At 45.7% G+C, this 23,104-nt stretch overlaps 1 protein-coding gene across 1 annotated transcript in view; it reads right to left on the reverse strand.

The window, feature by feature from the left end:
* Positions 1-23,104, reverse strand: part of LOC130045935 (cytokine-dependent hematopoietic cell linker-like) — a 126,458-nt gene continuing 103,354 nt past the window's right edge. Inside the window, exons 13-15 of the mRNA XM_056138817.1 lie at positions 12,793-12,870; positions 9,343-9,498; positions 1-147 (exon numbers count right to left, since the gene is read on the reverse strand). Coding sequence (XP_055994792.1) covers positions 1-147; positions 9,343-9,498; positions 12,793-12,870 — 381 coding nt within the window. The remainder of the gene's footprint in view (positions 148-9,342; positions 9,499-12,792; positions 12,871-23,104) is intronic.

Below are 23,104 nucleotides of genomic sequence, written 5' to 3' on the forward strand. Positions count from 1 at the left end.
TTACCAAGACAAGAAGTGTCTCCTGAGAGGGAGGGGCTGGGTGAGGTAGCACTGTTCCCGGCGAACCCCAGTTTTATCCTTCCCATCAATGAGTATGATGGGAGAATGCTTGTAGTGTTCAATGATGTTCTCCACCGAATTAAACTTCTGAAAGACAGCAAAACAAGTTAACAGGGTTGTCAATAACTTCTGTGTCATTACAGCCCAAGATGCTTTGTTTTACTTAGGAAGGGTGTTAATTCATGGAAACACATTTGTGGGGGATAGGGGAGCTATATCATATATATGTTTCTTCTGTGGTTTGGCCCTTCAAAACTAGGATGTATTTCCCAATAGAAGTGACTTTAACAAAAAAAGGACAGGGTGAGCAACTTGGGAAGGAGAAGAAATAGGAAAAAGATAACCTGGGAGGACGTTGGTGCTTGGGGAGATGAAGGGGAAGCCCTACTACTGCTCTCTCATCCTCCCAAAATGGGGCAGGTGGTCTATGACCTGGTCAGCTCTATTCTGTGACAATTCTGGAAAAAAATGTTGAGGAGTTCAACGAGTTAATCATAGGGTACAACCTTGAGAAAGCATATCTGTTTCACCTTGAACCCAATGGTGACAAAGCAAAATGTAGCAGGGTCAAGCCGTGACCTCTACTTGGCAGAGTAGTGAAAAATGACAGTAGGGAACTAACTTGATGGCCTGCAAAGCCCTGTCATCCTAAGGGGTACTACCGCAATCGGATAAAAGGGGTGCCCAGAGGTGGTGGTAGTTGTGAGCAACTGTCACGACTTCTTTTCCTCGACTTCTTGTGAAGTGCCGAGATGGTGGCAGTCCGTGATTACAGGGCTTCGTTCCCCGCTGCACACAGGGCCTTGCTATGGAAAACCGGGCCATTTCAAGGCTAGGGAGGCCAGAAAGAGCTGTGTTGCAGCTGTAGACTTGAAATCGGCTGTCCATGCTGGGTGTTCTCCATGGGTGTAGAGGAATGGGGGCAGAGGAAGCAGGAAGCAGGCCTGAGAACACCTGGGTGCAGACAGCGGCTCTGAGGAGGCGAGTTTAGGAGCCTTCTGGAGAGGAAGGCCTGGAAGGGAGCATCAGGAGGGCCCAGCACAACCACCTGCTCTACTGAAGACCAGATGGGCTCTATGCTGGGTCAATGACCTTTGCGACCAGCCCAGGAGACTGCTGCCAGCTCAACTCTGAGCAGTACTAGGAGGACTCACTTCCAGTCCCAAGCTACAAGCTAGAGGGGCCAGGGCCAGGAATGGAGGCTGTTTCTCTGGACACCATTTTCTCTTGCTGGACAAGTGAACGTGTAGGTGGTGGATGTGATCTTCCAACAGACCAGGGTCTGAAGGGAGATTCTTACCATTTGGCCTAATCCTGTTTCATCACTGGAAACCAGAATCACATGATCTCTTCACCCTGCCGGCGCCAGTCCTGACATGCACCCTACACTGCTGGAGTTCAGCATTTGGGCGAGGCCCTGCTCTTTCTCTGAGAGGTAGGCCACGCACGCCACTTCTTAAACATTCTGCCCACTGGTGAAGACACAGCCAGCAGACAGGGAATCTGCCAATTCCATTTGGCTTAAAGCTTCTCTAAAGAGCGTTCCAGGGCCATTAACCCAGGCACACAGTGGAATAAAACATTTCTGATTTCCTTCTCATCAGAGAAGTTTGTCTTCATGCTCAGAGAGTGCCCTGATGGGAGGGTCCACTGCTAGTCCTGCCTGCTTCTGCGTTCTGGGCCAGAGCTCAGGAGATGACCTACCCCAGTCCCTGACAGGTGGGCTCAAATTTCCCAGTTAGTTGATCTGCTCCGTGTTCTATCCAGCAGGGCGGGCACATGCCTTGTATGTGGCTGACCTTGGTTCAATTCTTGGTATCCCATAAGATCCTCAGAACACTGTCAGGAGTGATCCTTGAACATCGCAAGGTTTGACCCAAAAACTTAAAAAGTAAAAGAAACCTCAGTTCTCAGGGGGCTGGAGAAATAGTCCAGTGGGTACTGTCTATAATACATCTGCCTTGCACATGACTGACCCGAGTTCATTCCCCAGCATCCCATCTGAGCACCTCTGAGCACCTCTAGGAGTGATCCCTGAGTGCAGAACCAGGAGTAAGCCCTGAGAACCACCAGGTGGGACCTCCCCTTAAAAAATAAATAAATAAATAAAAATAAGGGAAAAAAGGGAAAATAAAAAAAAGAAGCAAAGCAAAGGCCTTTTCGTGCAGACCTGCTCCCCCTCACTGGGCATGCTCCTATCTGCTCAGCCCCTTCATGGGGAAGAGCAGACTCCCTGTCGCTGTCCTGTTTTCTTAAGGACAGGCCCAGAGGAATAAGCTCAACATTGACTGTGAGACTAAATCTACAGGATGGCGGCATTCTAAATGAAACTAATCTTCACAGGATGGGGCTGCAGCCCTTAGAGACCGAGAACAGGCTCCAATTCAGCTCTTTTGGGGGTCCTGGGAAGGAATCCGGAGGCTGCACCCAGAAGTACTCAAGGGCTATTTCTGTTTCTGGGCTGAGTACCCCTGGGGTACTCTGAGGACCACATGTGGTGCCAGAATCAAGGCTGCTGGGAGGCAAGGCACGCTAAGGTGCTTTCCAGAGTTTTCTGTCCACAGAGCATATGTTCTCTGTAGATGCATGTTTGACATTCTTCGTGAGTGAGCCGGGGTTCTTGAAAAACTGCCAGAAAGTGTTATATCCTGCTGTCTCTGCTAAACCCAGACCCTGTCTCCCTCTTTGGAAGCTGTTTTCCAGCCTGTACTGTGAGGACCCTTTCCAAATTAAAGTGTTCTGTTGCCAGTCACCTCATTTCCATTCTGTTGTTACTGTGCTTTTTTGAGAACAGTTACAACACCCACAGAGAACTAGATGTGAATTCAGTCCCGAGTTCCGAGCCATAAAACAAGGACTGGTCCAGAGGTTCCTTTGGCATCACCACCAACGCTGCCAGGCTTATTCTAGGCAGGCTACGTGCACTAGCTCCCCCTCAGGGACTGTGTGTGTGTGTGTGGGGGGGGGTTCCTCTGCAAGGCTTCCTCTGTTTTTTCTGGGGTGTCCTTGGGACTCTTCCTGTAACCCTCATTTAAGATGCTCTTTGAGGGCGTCGTTTAAGATGGAAACTCTGGTACAGCAGGTATGGTGTTTGCCTTGTACGTGGCTAACCTGGGTTCAATCCCTGACATCTCACATCCATATATGGTCTCCCAAGCACTGCCAGGAGTAATTCCTGAGTGCAGAGCCAGGAGTAACTCCTAAGCATCGCGAGGTGTGACCCAAAAAGCAAAAAAAAAAAAAAAAAAAAAAAAAGATGGAAACTCACACACATTAGTATCTATCTGCCTCTGTGTCTGGCACTTTTACATAAACTCATCTTCCACTCGAGATTACACCCGAGTTCCATTCTATACCTGGCAAAATGGTCCAAAAAGCTACACAGAATCAAAATCATCCTGGAGAACCTCAATTTCTATTAGCTGCTCTCTGTAGGCGGGGTGGGGGGGTGGGGGGTTGGGGGGAGGATACTTAGATGCCCCACTGTTGCTGTTTCAAGTTCCCAACAATGTAGGCAGTCTGTGTTCTATCAGATTCTTTTCTCTTTGAAAAATCTTGCTCAGCATGACAAAGGACTCCCACTGAGAAAGGCATGAAGGAAATGGGAACAATCCAGATGTCTGGCTTCACTGTTCCAGGAGAGGTAGGTGGAGACACCTGAAACTACCCTTTTCTCCATGCTCTCAACTCCTTGGAGCATCAACTTGCCTTAGCCACAGGGTAGGCTGCTTGCAGGGGGTGTCAGTGATTGCGTTTGGTCATGGAGCTCTCTTGAGGACCCTTAGAAGTCAGTAATTGCGCAGCCTGCCTTGCTTGAATTTCAGTTTTGCCAACTGTATTAGCTGGGAGTGCTGCCTGTTCACGGAGCCTGTTTGCATTTTGGCCCGTTTCCCCCTCGGTTTAATGAATACACTGGCAGTTTCTCTTTGTGGGAGACTGTGAGAATTAAGTCAATAAAGGCGGCTGGCAACTGCTGAATGCCCTGAATAGTGTCTGCACCTGACCCAAGGGCGGGATCATTCTCAAAAACCTCCACAGGAAAATGCCCTTGGATGCACAGGAGAATACTCTGGAATAGCACAAAAGGGAACTTTTGGTGGCAAGAGCAATAGTAGAGTGGGCATAGTACTAACCTTTAACACAGCCGACTCAGGTTCGATCACCAGGAATGACCCCTGAGCATAGAACCAGGAGTCAGCTCTGAGCACCTCAGAGTGAGGCCCTATCCCATTTCATCTAGAGATTTATTATTATTGCTATTATTCATTTATGCTATTATTCATTTATTATTATTATGCACCAACATCCAGTTACGGTGAAAGAGAAACTGAGAAATTCTACATGGAGCTGGAGAAGTTCTATAAAGAAGATCACACCTTCTACAAGATCATTGTCGGTGATTTTAATGCCAAGATAGGACCAAGAAGATCAGTCGATGAACTCCACATCGGGACCCATGGCCTATAATGGAACGAACAGGGTGACAGACTGTCTGAGTTCATCATGTCAACCAAAACCTTCCATGGTAACTCGCAGTTCCAAAAGGCTGAATCTAAACTTTGGACATGGGAGTCTCCCAATGGATGGTTCCACAATGAAATAGACCACATCATATTCAATCGGCGGTTTTGCCGAACCGATGTTGCTGTTGTCCCAAAATTCCAAACGGGAATCAGACCACCGTCTTCTTCGTGCAAAATTCTACCTCATAGAACGAGGAGTAAAGAATGCAAGGTTTAAGAAGAGGACTCCCAGAACAACCACCAACTGGGAGCTCTTTGGCTCTGTTGCGGCAACATGGGAAGATGCCGTCATTGACAACATTGATGAGGAATACGATCGAATGATTCAGCACCTCCATGATTGTGCAAGGAATGCCAAGTGAGAGATAACCACAAAAAAACAGCCTTTCTTTGAACACTCTTGAACTTATTCGCCAACGTGGCTTGGCACATGCCTCAGGCAACCACAAGCGAATATCCGAACTGGCAAAACAGTAAAGAGAAGCCATCAAAGATGACCTCAAAAACAGGAGAGCAGCAGTACTGGTAGATGCGGCAGAAGCTGGGAAAAGCATTCGTAATGCCCGCCTGTCCTTCACCAACTACAAAACCAAGATGACTGCCCTCCGACATCATGATGGATCTATCACATCTTCCAGAAGGACAATGGAGAAGATTATTCATGACTTCTACTCAGATCTCTTTAATAGCCACGTCCACTTGCCCACATACCACATACCACATGATGGATATGTCGTTCCCAATGTTCTCCCTTCCGAAATCCAACATGCCATCTCGTCGGTAAAGAAACAAAGAGCACCTGACCCAGACAAGATCAGACCTGAACACCTGAAGAATTTACCATCAGTACTCATCAATACATTGGCTCGGCTCTTCACACGTTACATGTCTGAATACAAGGTTCCATCCCAATGGAAAACCAGCAGGACTGTACTACTATACAAGAAAGGAGACATCCATGACATTGGCAACTATCGCCCAATCTGCCTATTGTCTGTCATCTACAAACTATTCACTGGAGTCATCCTGAATAGGATTAGCAGAACACTAGATGAAGGACAACCATGTGAACAAGCCGGATTTCGAAAAGGATTCAGTACCATCGACCATATCCACACGATTACTAAGCTCATTGAGGTTTCTCGGGCGTTCAAGATGCCACTCTGTCTAACGTTCATTGATTTAAAGAAGGCCTTTGATTCTGTTGAGATGGAAGCGGTCATGGAAGCCCTAGCCAATCAGGGCGTACAAACTCAATACATCAGGATCCTTCGTGATCTCTCTTGCGGATTCACTACCAAGATCTCACCATTCTACAAAGAAGTAATCATCCATATCAAGAGAGGGGTTCGGCAGGGTGATACCATTTCACCAAAACTCTTCAGTGCCACCTTCGAGAACATCATGCAACGACTGGAATGGGAAAGCATGGGAGTGAAGATAGATGGTCGGCAACTACACCACCTCCGCTTTGCTGATGACATCGTTCTAATAACACCAAACATCAGCCAAGCAGCACAAATGCTGAACGACTTTGACCGTGAATGTGGAAAGGTCGGACTACAGCTGAATCTTACGAAGACAATGTTTATGAGAAACAGCCTTGTTCCTGACGCTCCATTCGCTCTCAACGTAACCACCATCTCCGAATGCAACAGTTATATATACCTAGGTCAAGAAATCAACATGATGAATGACCTGGCACCTGAGTTGTGCAGGAGGAAGAGAGCGGCTTGGAATGCCTTCAAGAGCATTGAAGAAATAACTAAAAGGACAAAGAACCTCCAGCTACGAGCACATCTCTTTGATTCCACTGTTTTTCCTGCATTAACATATGCCTCAGAAACCTGGACCCTACGAAAACGGGATGAGAACGCTATTCGGGTCTCTCAAAGAGGAATCGAAAGAACTATGCTTGGAATATCACGATTCACTCAAATGAGAGATCTTCGTCAATGCTCAAGAATCAGAGACGCTGTCTCATTTGCCAAGACATCAAAAATCAGATGGGCTGGACATGTAATGAGGTTTACAGACAACCGCTGGACTAGAGCCATTACTGATTGGATTCCATGGGACATCAAAAGATCACGTGGACGCCCACCTACAAGATGGTCAGACTTCTTCGTCAAGACCCTAAATGATCGGTTTGAGGCTCTGCATGTTCCTGGAATGAACAGATACCATTGGGCTACGCTAGCACACAACCGGGATGAATGGAGACGTTACTGGCACCCGCTCGAATAAATCAATGAATAACGGGGATTAAGTGATTAAGTGATTAAGTGATTATTCATATCTAATGCCGTTTCATATTTTAAGTTCTCTTAAGGCATTTATTAAAGTACTCTCTGCCAAGATAGCGTATTAGTTTATTTTGGGGGATGGGGTTGTGGGGCTATACTCAGTGGTGCTCACGGGTAACTAACTCCTAGCTCTGTGCTCAGAAGTGACACCTGGCAGTGCTCAGGGAACCATATACGGTGCCGGGGGTCAAAATGGGGTTGGTCACATAGCAGGCAGGTGCCTTGGTCCCTGCATTAGCACACCAGGCTCTTGATTTCAGAAGAGCTTCTTGAAAGTCCCATCCAGTCTCCCTGTTTCTCTCCTGTTTCCCTGCAGCAGCCTTATGACAAGGAGTCGCCCTCTCTAGCAAGCAGGGCCACCAGCCTCTTTGTCCCCGGAGGGAACCACCAGATGTTAGACTGCTCAGCTCCAAGACCAAAGTTCCAAGTCCAGTCCATTGGCCAGGGGTTGAAACCAGGTCACGTGCACTTGAAGAAGAGAGGCACCTTTGGCAACTGAACAGAACCTGTGAGTCTTCTGAGAATAACCAAGGGCGCTTCTGTACAGCTACTGCAAAATCAAGAGGTGATGACCTGCAGGCCAACCTGTTAAAACCCTGCTTGTCCTTGCCAGTGCCTGCATCACTGGCCCTCACCAAGCCTTTTCAGAGTAGCATCTAGAACACCCACACTCCTTCCCCTCTCTTGCAAAGCATTTGGCTGTTCCTAAGCTTCTCCCTGGAGAGCTCTTCCCAGAATCCCACAGGAAATGTCCTCACTCAGCCTGGAAGCTGCCCTGGTGGGTGTGGTCTCTGCAGAGCAGCAGCCTGAGACCTTCCTTGGGTTTCCTCAGTTGGGCTGACAAGGGTGGATGGCACTGCTGCCCCGTTCTACCCTTGTCCATTGGCCGCAGCCTCAGAGCCTTCTCCATCAATGGTATGCAACAGAGAACGCTTCTAACCCCTGAAGGAATTCCAAACCATCCTGATGCTTCCTTTACTCCTGTGCCCTTGGGGACTGGCTTGTCCACACCCCTCCCTTCCTCTCACAGTCAGCTTGCAGCTTTTGGGAATCCTGGGTGGGTAGATGTTATAGCTGAGTGCGAGTGGGTTCTCAGCAGCAGGAGGGGGCCAGGAAACAGCACGTCCAGGAGCAGACAGACTGCAGGGCACAGCGGTTCCACCTGGGAGTCACCCTCAGAGATGCCTCCATCCAGGCTCGCAGGCAATGTCCATGGTCATGGTCAGTGACTTTGGATGTACCCTCCTGACCATCACAGGGACATTTGAGGTTCCATCTGCATCTTATTCCGAGAGTTTATTACTGTTGTTGTTATTTTTGGTTTACTCCTGACTCTGCTCAGGGATCACTCCTGGCAGTGCTCAGGGAACCCTGGGTGGTGTCGGGGATTGAACCTGGGTTGGCCACGTGGAAGACAGTTGCCTTAAGCCCTGTCCTTTTTATTTAAGCCAAAGCTCTATTATATTGAAATGAGAAATTCTCTGAGCTGGGAGAAGAAAAGGATGAAGGGAGACAGAGATGGAATGTCCACTCACCAGAGGGCTGGGGAGGGGATCTCACCGAGGGGCCTCATCTTTAGAATCACTTGGAAAGAGCAATGAGAACCATATACTGTCCCCTCATGGCTGTCTGAGGCCAAGGGTCCTGATAGTGAATGGAATGACTTCACACAGGGAAAGCTTGGCTTCTTGCCTAACTCTGACTCAACGCTTTGGTAATGTGAAGGCAGAATTTGGTCTCTCCCTTCTGACTCTGATTCACTCATGCTCTGGTTCCTTCCTTCCTTCCTTCCTTCCTTCCTTCCTTCCTTCCTTCCTTCCTCCTTCTCTCTTCCCCCTCCCTCCCTTCCTCCCTCTTTCCCTCTCTTCCTTGCCTCTTAACTAATGCAACATTCTAGCCATTTAATTTTCTTGGCCTCAGTTTCCCTACATTAAAATTACAGCCATTACACCAGAAAGTTGGAGATTAAAACCGCATCATATGGAGATGGGATCATATGGAGAACATATAGCATTGACATTTTGGTGAAGATTGGTAGAATGTTCTTGAGGCTCATTCTTCCTCTCTATAACCAGCAGGCCAGTGCCAAGTATAAACTAGCTTATTGTAGCACATAATGAGTGAGCTCTTGTCTGCGTTGGAGTCACACACTTCCCAAGTCCTTCCTAACCGATATGTCAGAAGTACCTGCAATGGGGATTCAGCATGGGGCTTGGGAGACCCCTGGGAGACAGAACTTTAGTCTTGGAGCAATTTTCTAGTCAAGCAGCTCAAGGGTCTGGGGCTCCGCCTTGGCTGCCCAGCTGCTTGTGGAAGGAGCTGGAAGCATTGGGTCACCTTCTCCATCTGCAGGCTGGTGCACCTTCTCACTCATGCATGGGGGCTTGGAGATGCCTTGGCACCACCTTGCAAACCCTCTGCCTGGAAAAGGGATGCTGTGAAGCAACACTCACCTCCTCTCCCCGGAGTCCTGTCCCCAGTGCAAACTGCTGGCTTAGCTCCAGGAAGCGGATCTTGACATTGTAGACTTTGTTCCCATAAAACACTGCCAGCACGTATGGTTCTGCCTGGGACTTCGCAGAACAGTCTCGAACCAAGAAAGTGCCATCCTGAAGCCAAAGGAAGACGGATGAGCTTCCAGACGCACCCATTAGGCAGGGGGAGTGCAGGAAAAGATGGAAGGGTCTGAGAGGCAGAAGGAAATGCAGACAGTCTCCAGCTCTAGAAGTCGAGGGCTGGAGAAGGCAGGCTGCCACGAGCAGGTGAGCGGTGCGGGGTAGTCTGGGTGAGACTGGGCACAGTGTGGACCAGCACTCGGAGGTACTGGCTGGCAAACTGTGCAGGTCCAACCCAGTGGGAGAACGCTGAGGAATAAGCCTCCCTGGCTACATGCAATTATTGGGCAGAGTTCTGGAGTTTTACACTGTCGTGTTGGATGCAAATACTGAGACAAATGGTTGTGTAGATCTCGTCGCAAAGGGGTATGGGTGGGTGTGTTGTATGCAGAAACTTTGTGTATCAATAATCCAAATTAAAGCAATATTAGTCTTATTACCTAAAAGATAACAATAGCAATAAAAGTAAAAAAGTCTCTAGAAACATATTTAAAAGGGATAATCTACTTTATTTTTGGAGCGATAGCACAGTGGGTAGGGCGTCCGCCTTACAAGCGGCCAACATGGCTGACCCGAGTTCGATTCCTCTGCCCCTCTCGGAGAGCCCTGCAAGCTACCGAGAGTATCTCGCCCGCACAGCAGAGCCTGGCAAGCTACCCGTGATTGTATTCTATATGCCAAACAGAGTAACAACAAAAGTCTCCAATGGAGATGTTACTGGGCCCGCTCCAGCAAATCGACGATCAATGGGAGGGCCTTTACCTTTACCTATACATAGTAATATATATTTTAATGATTGTTAGAATATTATCTATAATTATAGAATTTTTTATCTACCTATATTTAATATGTTCAGAGAAAATATTTCATAGATGCTTGAAGATTACGGTCACGGTCCTCCCGTTGTTCATCGATTTGCTCTAGCGGGCTCAGTAACATCTCCATCATGAGACTTGTTGTTACTGTGTTTGGCATATCGAATACGTCATGGGTAGCTTGTCAGGCTCTGCGTGCGGGCGAGATACTCTCAGTAGCTTGCCGGGCTCTCCGAGAGGGACGGAGGAATCGAACTCGGGTTGGCCAGCTGGCTGATGGCTTCTCTGAATGGCAGATCCAAGTTCTCACACCCTCCAGGAGCCTTTGAGCACAGTGAGAAGGACTAAGGGACTGAATTGTTGGAAGTTGTTCCACTGCATGGTACAGCTAGGATCAAAGACTTAGGACTCAAGGGCAGAAGGTGGCCCATGATCTTGAAGGGAAACACACTGTCACAAAACTGACCAAGACCCATGAGACAGGAAAAAAATAGGAATTTATTTCATTTTCTTCTTAGGGTTTTGGGAAGAGCCAGAAGTGGACTCAGGGATAAGGGAAGATGGCTGCCAGAAGGACATCAGGTGACACACAGTGACTCCCAGGACAGCTGGCACTGGCCTCCTGGGTCAGTTTTTCAAGGAACAGGGCGCTGGCTGGGAAGTTGACTTAGGGAGATGCTGTGTGTGTGTGTGTGTGTGTGTGTGTGTGTGTGTCTCAGAAGGGGGATGGTGCTCAGGAACCTGGCAGGTTGCGTGGAGTCCATGTGAGGTTAGCACCCCTGCACCATTCTTCCACCTAGCATATGTGGTGGGGTACCCTGGGGATACTCACTCAGTGACCAAGGTCCTCACTCCACCTCCCCTTTCTCACCTCCAACACTCACTTGAGAGACTTTCCTGGCAACTGTTATGGCTGCTATGGCTTCTGCCGCTGCTATGGCTGTGGGGGTCCAATTCTGGCACTGAACTCTGGGCTAAAGGCCAGGTATAGGTACAACTGTGTTCCTTCAAGAGATTCTAGGAGAAACCTCTGATTCCTTCCAGCTCCTGGTGTTCTTTCCTCCCTCTTCTCTTGACCCACTTGATGGTCCTGAACACACCCGGTTTATCCAGGAGAATCTCCTCAGGTTCCTTATCCCAAGTGTGTGCTCACACATTCATGAAATTAGGAAGTCTTTTGAGGGGGACATCATTCTCTTTACTGTTGCATTATACATATGTCTATCTTGTTTAGATAACACAACTTTGAGAGCTAAGCTTTATTGAGATGTTTGAGAGGTTCCTATCTACTCACTAATTCATCAACTAAATACAAACAATTCAGGGAGTTACACCCAGGGGTACTCAGGACCTATCCCTGGCTCTGCACTTAGCAATCACTCCTGGTGGTGCTTGGGGTACCATACAGGATGTTGGGAATCAAACCCAGTGAGCCACGTGCAGGGCAAATGCCCACGCCACTGTGCTGTAGCTCTAGCACTCATTATTTAGTATCCCTTCACTCAACAATGACCGTTATATTGTTCTCATTATTTGAGGACAAGATTTGATGCCGCCTCAATGTTGAGAACCTGTCTCTGGATTATACTAGTTCTCTGACCATGGTGAGATCATTTGTCATCCCCAGTGACTCCATCTTGGGGAAGACAGTGGCAGGAGTCTTTGGACTCAATCACATAGTAGGTTTGAACTCCCTGCCCTTGCTTTGAAGGTCTGTCTGTAGATTTTGGTCGATGAGATGGGATGGGAGTGAAGTATGTCACTATTCTTATGAGGGGTAGCTCCTAAGCAGTGCTCATGGGATAGAAGGGATTTCCCTGGTGACACTTAGCCAACTGGGCTAGATGGCTCAATGTTCAGGGCTGAGCACAGTGGACATTTGGGGCTCTGTGGTGCTGGGGACCATCAGGACCACGTTTGGTGGTATTGAGGGGCAGGTAGTCCTGGGAGTCAAACTGGGGTCCTGGGACATGCAATGCATGGCCCCAGCCTGAACTGCTCTGAGAGGATGCATTGCTGATCAGAATGTGCTCAGAATGAGCACATGTAAGGCCGGGCCACCAGCTGTCTGCATGTGAAATTGAGTAAACAGACAACAAGAAACTGGCTGGCATGCTGTGCAGCCGAGTTCCTGTTAAATTTTGTTCCTATAGTCTTGCAGCAGTAGCCTGTCCCCAAAGGCTGAGACCCACTGGCCTTTGGGTCAGTGTCCCGAAGGTGAGAGAGGCATTAAGATCCCAGCATACACCCATGATTTAAAAATAGCTCCCGAGCCCGGATACCACTGTCTTCAAATGTTAACTGACCTAAAAATGTTTAGGAACTTGAGAAAATTACCCTCTGAAATTCCCCTTAGATTTACAACTGTCCGGGTACTGTGAAATAGAAGACGATGAAGGAACCATGACCTCAAAGCATAGAACCTGCTCTGTTCACTGTGGCCAGTGGGCAGAAGACAGTAAGATGGTCATACCTTGTTCTCTTTCATCAGTGCCTCTTCGACTGCCTGGCGACTGTGCTCCCCAATGTACCACTCGCTGTGCAGGGCATCCTGAAATCCAGGCGAAAGGATGGATATTTTAGGGAAAAGGGAAATAGCCTAAGTTAATGCGTTGGTTGCAATTTACTGAAAATCCATAGCCATGGAATAGAAGTAGATGTTCTATGTAAAGATATCACCCCTGGGTCTAGAGAAACCCCCAGTTTCTTGGGGAAATATGGACCCAGATAAAAGAACTGCAGGCTAAGTGAATGATGCTTGGAGGGCTCTCTTGGGATGGGAGACATATGCTGAAAGTATACTGTAGACCAAACATGATGGTCACTTACTACCTGTATTGCAAACCATAACACCCTAAAGGAGAGAGAGAATATAAGGGAATGTGCCTGCCACAGAGGCGGGGGCGGGGATGGGATGGGGGTGGTGGAAGGGATCCTGGGAAGATTGGTGGTGGAGAATGGGCACTGGTGGAGGGATGAGTACTTGATCATTGTATGACTGAGATGTAATCACGAAAGTTCATAAGACTGTAACTATATCTCACAGTGATTCATTAAAAATATTTAAAAAAAGAATTGCAGGGTAGGATTAATAAAATGGTCACGATTGCCTGCAATGGAAAGGGTCAGTTTTACTCTCTAGCACTGGGAAAGGCCCTGAAGACCAGCACTAGGGGTCTCCATCTGCCGGGGCCCCCGGGAGCAGCACCCAGGTGCGGACTGAGGTTGGAGCCCCAGGCTGGTGAGGACTGTCCAAGACGCGAGAATAGCAGGAGGGAAGAGGCACACGGGAAGCGTCCTCCTCGTTTATACCTGACGTCACATGCAGTGGCACAGGAAGCTGAGTCCTCATCTCTGTCTCCCTGCGCCATTGCTGCCTTTTTCATCAATGATTTTCTTGAGTGAGATTAAGGCAGTGGACATCGCATCTTTGGTCAATCTGCAGCTTTGGTTTGCCCTGCAAAAACCCTGACCCTCCTATCATGGGCTCACCAAATAAAGATGAGCACTGCTGAGAGAGCTGGACTGAATACCGCAGTCTCAGGACCTCTCAGTCTGAGGATGGGATTAGCCTGCTGTTCTTGGGACACACACTTCAGGGCTTTCCAGGAGCACCCTGCAGCCTGGAATCCCTCCTTTCTTCACCCTCCGGGTCCTCCGTCTACCCGAGGGAAATGTATGGCAAAAGGTTAAACAACCAAGTTAAAATTTAAAAAACCCAAACAAACAAACAACTAGGGCCAGACAGTATAGTGGTAAGGCGCTTGCCAGACACACAATTGACTTAGATTCAGTCCTTGGAACCACATATGGTCTCCCAGACCCTGCCAGCAGTGATTCCTAAGCACAGTCAGGAGAAAGCGCTGAGCACCTTTGGTTATTGGCCCCCTCAAAAAAATCCCATTTGGGGTGGAGAGAGGACAGTGGGCAAGATGCTTGCCTGGCATGTAGCAGGAACCTCCTGTAATCTGAGCACCAAGCAGAGTGGCCCAGAAGTGCTGAGCCAGGAGTAAGACCTGTGCACTGCCAGGTGTGACCACAAACAACCCCCCCCCAAATTTTAAAACAGAAAATCTTAAGTCCCAATAACAGGAGGGGAAAATGTTCAAGCTCATCATGAAGATTTTCTCCTTGCTCTGGAGAATGACGTTGCTGTAGAGAGAGCTTTACCTTCCCATCAGCCCGGTGGGGATCATGCTTTCTCCAGCTCAGTGGGTCTTCTGGGGGGCGCTGGCAGCCTGGAGGTTGGCATCTCGGAGGAGGCAGCGGTTGCTTGGGCTCTCTGAGAGCTGGGTAAGCACATTCCATTAGACCAGCTGTCATGAGGGCCTCAGATGGCCTCCCTCCTGCTGGAGTGGGGGCTCCACTGCCTCCCTGTCACAGTTGCCACCTTTGTCCCTTCCTTTCCCTGGGGCCTCTAGAGTTCTCTTTGGAAAACTTCACTCTGACTTTGCCTCCCTGCCCACTCAGAAGCCCTCCGTGAATGCCCTGCCATCTGGAAGAGCATCCACATCCCTCACTTCTGTCCAAGAAAGATGAACCTTCTTTGACTGATACATGCCCCACAGCCCCCTCAGTCCTGGTTCTCATGAATTCTTTTTATGTTTTTTGAAGGAGCAAATATAGTTCCCAGCTCAGGAAACACCATTTGAAAATCCCCCCACAAAATAACAACTTTTTGTTTTCATGGAACGGCACTTTTTTTTGTAACCCGAAAGAGAGACAGACAGATCATCCTAATTCAGAGTCGGGTGTTGGTTGGATATTTTACTAGGAATGAGTCCAGAAGTCTGTCTGTCACTTCATGGAAAAACAACTGGCAGTGCTTATTGCCAGATATAAAATAGACTTTTCATGTGAAATTTTGAAAAAAAGTGTATCTGTCACTGTGAAGTAATAGTAACAAAGTCTCCAATGGAGACGTTACTGGGCCCGCTCGAGCAAACCCAACACTTAATCATTAAAATAAAAATGATGCTTGTCATGTTACTTGCAAATGTGATTTCAAAAAAGGATGTAACAGAATATAGCACTAAAAATAGCTCCTTGGACTGTAAATGATGATTCTCCAAGTGCCTATTCATGACGGTACAAAATGATGGCCGAGGAGCAGATTCTTCAGAAGAGGAGAGAGAGAGCAGTGGAGTCTAAAGGCACGGAACACGAAAAGCTCATTGCATGTTTTCACTTGGCACCTAAACTTTAAAATACAACAAAATGTTCCATTTTGATGTTGCTATTGTCCCTGTAAATGTCCCTGAAAATAACATTTCTAATGCAAGTCATTCCAGAAAGCACGAATAAAAGATAAATTTCAGGAAACTAAGTCCTCAAAGGAGTCTAGGAGAAATCACCAATAGAGATAATTGTAAGTGTGTTGGCAATTTAAGCAAAGATTAACCTCATAACAATCATGAAGTTAGAGTGATACAATATGCAATAAAGCGCTGGGCAGTAATGCCGTACAACATGGAAGAGAAGTGCCTCCACATGTGGTAGAATGTTGTCATAATTCAGGTTTGAAAAGAGCACTGTGAAGAATCTAGATTAGCAGCTTCGGAACTTCAGAAAACGAGATGTTTCTGACACTGTGTTTTTGAGATAAAATCCTAAGTAAAAGAAGCAAATAATTACAAGCTTATCACCATGACATTTAGCTTATATGTACTTTCACTTTTTCTGCTGCTTGTCTTAAAAAGCCGAGTTTCTCTCAGAATTATCAGAAGAACAAAATGTGTGCCTGAAACATTGAAAGTTTCAATAGTTCCAAGGTCAGTGGGCCTGAGATTGTTTGTTCCAGGAAATTTCATGTATCAAAATCAAAATTCATGTATCAAAACCTTCACTGTAATCTGTATTGCAAACTACAATGCCCAAAAGTAGAGAGAGGGGAGGGAGAGGGAGAGGGAAAAAGAGAGAGGAGAGAGAAAGGGAAGGAGGGAGAGAGAGAGAGAGGGAGGGAGAGAGAAAGAGAGAGAGAGAAAGAGAGAGAGAGAGAAGCAAAGTGCCTGCCATTGAGGCAGGTGACAGCAGGGGGGAGGAGGGAACTTGGGAAACTGGTGCTGGGAAATGTACACGTGTAGGGGGGTGGGTGTTGGAACACTGTATACTGAAACCTAATCATAAACAGCTTTGTAAGGGTCTATGTCATAGTGATTCAATAAAAAAATTTAAAAAAAAACCTTCACAGTAGACAAATATCTATTACCTATTTTACCTTACACTCATCAACGTTAATTGACTCAGCTCTGTTGAATATAGGGAGTAGGGCATTTGCCTTAGGGTGTCTGATGGCTTCAGTCTCTGGCACCCTGCATGGTCCCCTGGGCCCACCAGCCCTATCACAGAGCCCTATCATAAGACCCAAATACCAACGACTATAAAGCTAAAACAGAAACAAACCAAAAAATGAAATAGGAGTAAAGGTAGAAAAATCTGTTCTTTAAAATAAATTAGCTTAAAGGGGCCAAAGAGATAGTACAGCGGGTGGCGCTTGCCTTGTACGCTGCAGACCTGGGTTCAATTCCCTTCTATAAGGTGTCCGGCGCACAGGCCGAATGATCCCTGAACACAGAGCCAGGAATAAGCTCTGAGTACAGCCAGGTGTGCCCCCCCAACCAAAAATAATTGAAAAAAAATGACTTAATTTTTAAACAGTGTAGATTTGAGATCATCAGAATAAAAGCATTCCAAGCTTATTGTTTGGGAAGATGATATGAATTGCAGATTTTAAAGGTTCAAGCATCCTTTTATGGAAAAAAGCTCAAAGTCAGTAGTGGAAGAACAGATTTTGAACACAAAACATATAAAGAAAGAAAAAGGGGATGGGTGAAAGTAAAGAGATAGACCTAATACATGACAAAGAGAAAACCCAAACAAAAGTATCCATAAGCCGGGAAAACAGGTGACACAAAATATTAAGACGAGGGATCCCACATGTTAATAATGAATCAGCACAAAGGTGTAAAGACGGGATTTAAAAATCAAATGCAGATTGATTTAAATGATTTAAAAATCAAATGCAGATTGATTTAAATGATTTAAAAATCAATTTAAAAATGTTATTTGTGTTTAAAATTATGTTAAAAATTTATTATGTGCTAAGTCTGTGCCCACAACGTCATGCCAGAGAGAGCAGGGAGAGGATAGAGAACCATGAACCAGTCAAATCTGAACCAAGAGGAAGTGAAAAAACTGACTGTAATATAAAAATTGTCTTAAAAACTCTTTAAATAGGGGCCAGAGTTATAGTACAGCAGGGAGGCGTTTGCCTTGCAAGCGGCCAACCTGGGTTCAATACCCGGCATCCCATATGGTTCCCTGAGAACTGCCAGGAGTGATTCCTGAGTTCCGAGCCAGAAGTAACCCCTGAGCATCTCCGGGTGTGACCCAAAAAGCCAAAAAAAAAAGATTAAAAAAAAAGAAAAAAAAAGCATTACTGAGGGGAATCCCCAAACAAACAAAGATTCATACACTACCCCAAATTTGGTAATTTACTATTTTGGAGTATAGTCAAACCTTTCTGGATATTTCCCCAATATGTCAAAATAATAATTTTGGAACCACAAAGTCCCCTCTCTAACTGAAGCAATCGTGAGAAAAAAAAGATGGAAGGCATTGCAGATCTTAAACTATGCTATAAGGATATTGTAATCAAAATGGTAATGTTTTGGAATAAAAGCAGACAATCAATGGAACAAAAAAGAGTGCCCAGAGATTATTCCTTACAAGAACAGTTAATTTATGGCAAAGAAGCCACAGGCATGGAAGAAGGAAAGCCTCTTTAATAGACCACACTGGGTAAACTAGTGCAAAAGAATGAAACTGGGAATAGTATCTGGCATCATGCATGAAAGTGAACTCAAAGCAGATTAAAGACTTAAATATTAGGCCTCGACCCGTAAAATGTAGAAAACTGACCAACCCCCCCCTCCCCCCACGATATTGGTTTCAGTGGTATCTCTGGTGATTCTACTCCACTGGGAAGGAAAACAAAAAAATCATTACCAAATGGTCACGGTCCTCCCGTTGTTCATTGATTTGCTCGAGCGGGCCTAGTAAGGTCTCCATCATGAGACTTGTTGTTACTGTGTTTGGCATATCGAATACATCACGGGTAGCTTGCCAGGCTCTGCCATGTGGGCAAGATACTCTTGGTAGCTTGCTGGGCTTTCCGAGAGGGGCGGAGGAATTGAACTCGGGTCGGCCATGTTGGCCGCTTGTAAGGCAAACACCCTACCGCTGTACTATCACTCCAGCCCACCAAATGGCATCACAGCAAACTAAAACACTTCTGCACAGTGAAACCAAACTAACTCTAAACCAAAAAGACATCCTCCCGAATGGGAGAAAATATTCACAGTACATAAATGGGAGAAAGGACTAATATCCAAGATACAGAAGGCACTCACAAAAAGCAAAGAACTCCATCAAAGAATGGGGAGAAGCACCCAATGACAGGCAGGTAGATAAAGGAGGAGGGGAATGTGTCCACAACGGAATACTGTGCACTTACTTCTAATAAAAGATGAGATTTTGCCTTTTGGAGCAACATTGGTGGGGCTTGAGGGTATTATGTTAAATGAAGTAAATCAGAAGTAGAAAGAAAAGCACCATATGATGTCACAGGTGGGAGCATGGAAATAAAAACAAACCTTTAGTCTCTGACTACAGAACAAGGCTCTCTAAAGGGGCCTTATGGAAGGTGGGAAGTATTCATGATACTAGGGTGGTGGACATGTATGGTAGTGTTGTACCCCTAAAATATATCGACTATTTTAAACTAATGCTATCACAAAAGTTTTTTTTTCTTTTTTCTTTTTGGGCTGGAGCGATAACACAGCAGGTACGGTGTTTGCCTTGCATGCAATGGACCCGGGTTCGATTCCTTTGTCCCTCTCGAAGAGCCCAGCAAGCTACTGAGAGTATCCCGCCTGCATGGCAGAGCCTGGCAAGCTCCCCGTGGTGTATTTGATACGCCACAAACAGTAACAACAAATCACACAATGGAGATGTTACTGGTGCCTACTTGAACAAACTGGTGAACAACAGGAAGACAGTGCTACAGGACGTTTTGGCCACACCTCACAAAGCTCAGTGGTTACTCCTGGCTCTGCACTCAGAAATTCCTCCTGGAAGTGCTCAGGGGACCATATGGGATGGACCGTGGGGGATGGAATCTGGGTCGGCTATGTGGAAGGCCAGCCCCCTACCTGCTGTGCTATTGCTCTAGCCCCTCAATAAATAATTTTTTTAAAAAAGGAAACATTGCTGCTCTGATATCCATTCTGTTAGGCTCCTCAAAGCTTGAATTCATTGATCAGAAAACTGAGGCAAATTTGCTTATCAGATACCAATCAAACTATCCCATCTCATAGAACATTCACAAAACGCTTCTCTCAAAAGATCGTGACAGCTACACTAGTAGAAAGACGTCAGAAATCTACAGAGAAGGCTTTGCCTCTCTCATTGGCACCACTCAAAGGGAAGCTGTAGGTTTGGGATGTTCACTGGACATGGTTTTCTGTGTTCCTAATTTCCAATACGCAGGCTTACCTGTTTACGTATGATTCTTACCTGCAGTGCTTCTGCCCCTGTTCAGCACCATCTGGTTACGCATCATCAACGAGGAACTGAAGGAGATGTTGGAATGAAAAGAATGTCAGGACTTCCCATGTGGAGTCTATTTCCAAGTCAATAACCATGCCTCTAGTTGCCTACGAAGCACTTGATATTTTACTGGCTGTGTTAAGAGAGACATCTGTTTTAAAAGCCAGCAGAAAGCTGTTTCCTTTTTCAAGATGGGCAAACATTAGAAATGGAGCGAATTGACTAGCTCATCTAAGTTCTTTAATTGTTGTGTCAGTGAGAATAAATGAAGACTTTTGTGTGAGTCTTGAATTCAAACCTGCTTTGCCTCTGAAATCCCTCTAGAAATTTGTAGGTGACTGGTTGAGACTCAGATTTGAGAAAATTGTTTACTAATTATTTACCAACAAGAAAGAAAAGGTGTAGACGTTATTTCACCATCACCACCACCACCCCCCCCCCGCGTGAAATGTGAGTTACGTGGGAAATAGTGTGTGTGTGTGTGTGTGTGTGTGTGTGTGATTATAGAAAAAAATCATTAAGGAAGGAGATCATAGAAGATATAATAAAAAGATATTAAAATAGATAATCTGATTTCTAAACAACATAATGGTGACACAAGGCTATGAATGACCTTACCTGCATTTTACTTAATGCTTAGCTTTACTTAACACCAATCTCTACTTTTCTGGTTTGTTTTACAATATGGTCAGCATCGTTGGCATAAGCTTCAATGGCCACGTTTAAATCTACTAGATGTAACACTATTGCTCTCGCCAGGGTTGTGCTATTGGCTAAATCCTCTGAGTTAACTAAATGAAATGCAGGCTTTATTAGAACTGGTTAATACAACTGTGTGTGTGTGTGTGAGAGAGAGAGAGGGAGAAGAGGAATATATCTCAATATCTATCTATCTATCTATCTATCTATCTATCTATCTATCTATCTATCCATCATCTATCTATCTGGGTTTAGTTACTTCCAAGGAAGCCTAAAGCCTTACAGCTTTTTTGTGCTTAAACATGCAGGCAGCTTGTTCAGCTACCATTACCCTGAGCTGTTCCTACTGCTCAGACTCAGACTGGCAGATGAAATGGTGACGCTTTAAACCAGGATCCTGTACCAGGAGTCAGTGTAATTTAATAAAAGTCTGGGAAAAAGAAATTTATAAGCAGCAGAATTTCTGGATACTTTAATGTATCCTGGATACAAAATGTTGAGAGAACAATAATATCCTCTGAGGATACTCTAGGTTTCATGTGTAGAGTTAAAAAAAAATAAACCAGGTTCTTGATTTTCTGGGGCACAATTGTGAATGGGATTCTTTTTTTTTTGTGTCGCTTTCTTCTTCCTAACTATTTCCTTATAGGAAAGCCATGGACTTTTGTGTATTGATTTTACAGCCTGCAACTTTACTATACAAGTCTATTGTTTCTAGGAGTTTCTTGGTGGAGGTTATAGGGTTCTCTAAGTATAGTATCATTTGCGAATAGGGAGAGCTTGACTTCTTCCTTTCCTACCTGGATGCCCTTGATACCTTTTTCTGGCCTAATCGCTATTGCAAGTACTTCCAGTACTATATTGAACAGCAGTGGAGAGAGTGGGCATCTTTGTCTCATCCCTGATCTTAGAGGGAAGGCTCTCAGTTTTTTGCCATTGAGGATGATGTTTGCTGTAGGCTTGTGGTAGATGGCTTTAACTCTATTGAGATAAGTCCCCTCTATCCACATTTTGGCGAGGGTTTTCATCATAAACGGGTGCTGGATCTTGTCAAATGCTTCCTCTGCATCTATTGATGTGATCATATAATTATTATATTTTCTTTTATTGATATGATGGATTATGTTGATTGATTTCAGAATGTTGAACCATCCTTGCATCCCCAGGATGAATCCCACTTGGTCATGGTGTATGATCTTTTTGATGAGTTGTTGAATTCTATTTGCTAGTATTTTGTTGAGAATCTTCGTATCCATGTTCATCAGGGATAGAAAAGATGAAGTCATGAAATTTACATACAAGTGGTACTACATTGAAAGTATCATGTTAAGCGAAATGAGTCAGAAAGAGTGGCATAGACACAGAAAGATTGCATTCATCTGGGGAACATAAAGCTACAAAATGGGAGACTAACACCAAGGAGTGGCCGAGATTAGTACCAGAAATTTTGCTCCATGACTTGGAGGCCAGCCACACGTGCTAGGGGAAAAGGAAGCTCAGATAGAGGAGAGAGCACCAAATAAAGGGTGTTGTAAGGATTCTCCCAGGGTGGGAGAAGCATGCTGAAAGACTATAGACCAAACATGATTGCCACTCAATGCCTCTCTTGCAAACCACAGGATCCAAAAAGAGAGAGAGAGAGAGAGAGAGAACAAAAGGGAATGCCCTGCCACAGAGACAGGGTGGGATGGGGGGATGGGAGGTGGGAGGGATCCTGGGACCCCTGGTGGTGGAGGATGGATGCCGGTGGAGGGATGGGTATTTGATCATTGTATAACTGAAACCCAAGCGCAAAAATTTGTTAGTCTATAACTGTACCTCATGGTGTTTCACTAATAAAAAAATAAAAAATAAACCAAAATAAAAATAACTATACTTTCATATCAACAAATACTTGCTTGGTGGGTGGCATATTTTTAGCAGAAGAATAAAGTGACTAAGACCTGCCTTTGCCCTGAAGCAGCAGCTTAATTTATGGAAGACGTGACTACTGTGAGCACAGTGTGGGAGATCTTGACGCAAGAGATCCCAGGCAGGAAAAAGGGATGAACAATTCCACAAGAGGCATCCTGGGAGATGCCCAATAGACCTCCCCCTTGCAGGATATGTAGGAAATGGTTAAGCAGTGAAAGTGGATTCCAGGTGGAGAGAAGAGCAAGTGGAAAGACTCAGGGGCAAGAAAACATGGTTTTTTCTTCAGGAGACTATCCTGGACACCAGCGAGGGGATGGTGGTGATAAGTAACATTGATAGCAATTGCAATGGGTCAAGCCAGAGTTGATGGTATCACTAGATTATGTTTTTGAGCTGGAGAAATAGATTCAAGACATATTTTAGAGAAAGAATTTGGGGAGTTGGATTGGGTGGGAATGATGAAGATGGTAAAGGAAAAAAACCATTTACTGCAGAATAAAAGTTTGTAGGAGGGTAGTGTTGCTTTATGAATGAATGTAGAAATGGATAGGTCAATTTTCAAC

Source organism: Sorex fumeus, unplaced genomic scaffold (assembly GCF_029834395.1).
Source record: "Sorex fumeus unplaced genomic scaffold, SorFum_2.1 ptg000130l, whole genome shotgun sequence".
In the NCBI taxonomy this organism is placed as follows: Eukaryota; Metazoa; Chordata; class Mammalia; order Eulipotyphla; family Soricidae; genus Sorex; species Sorex fumeus.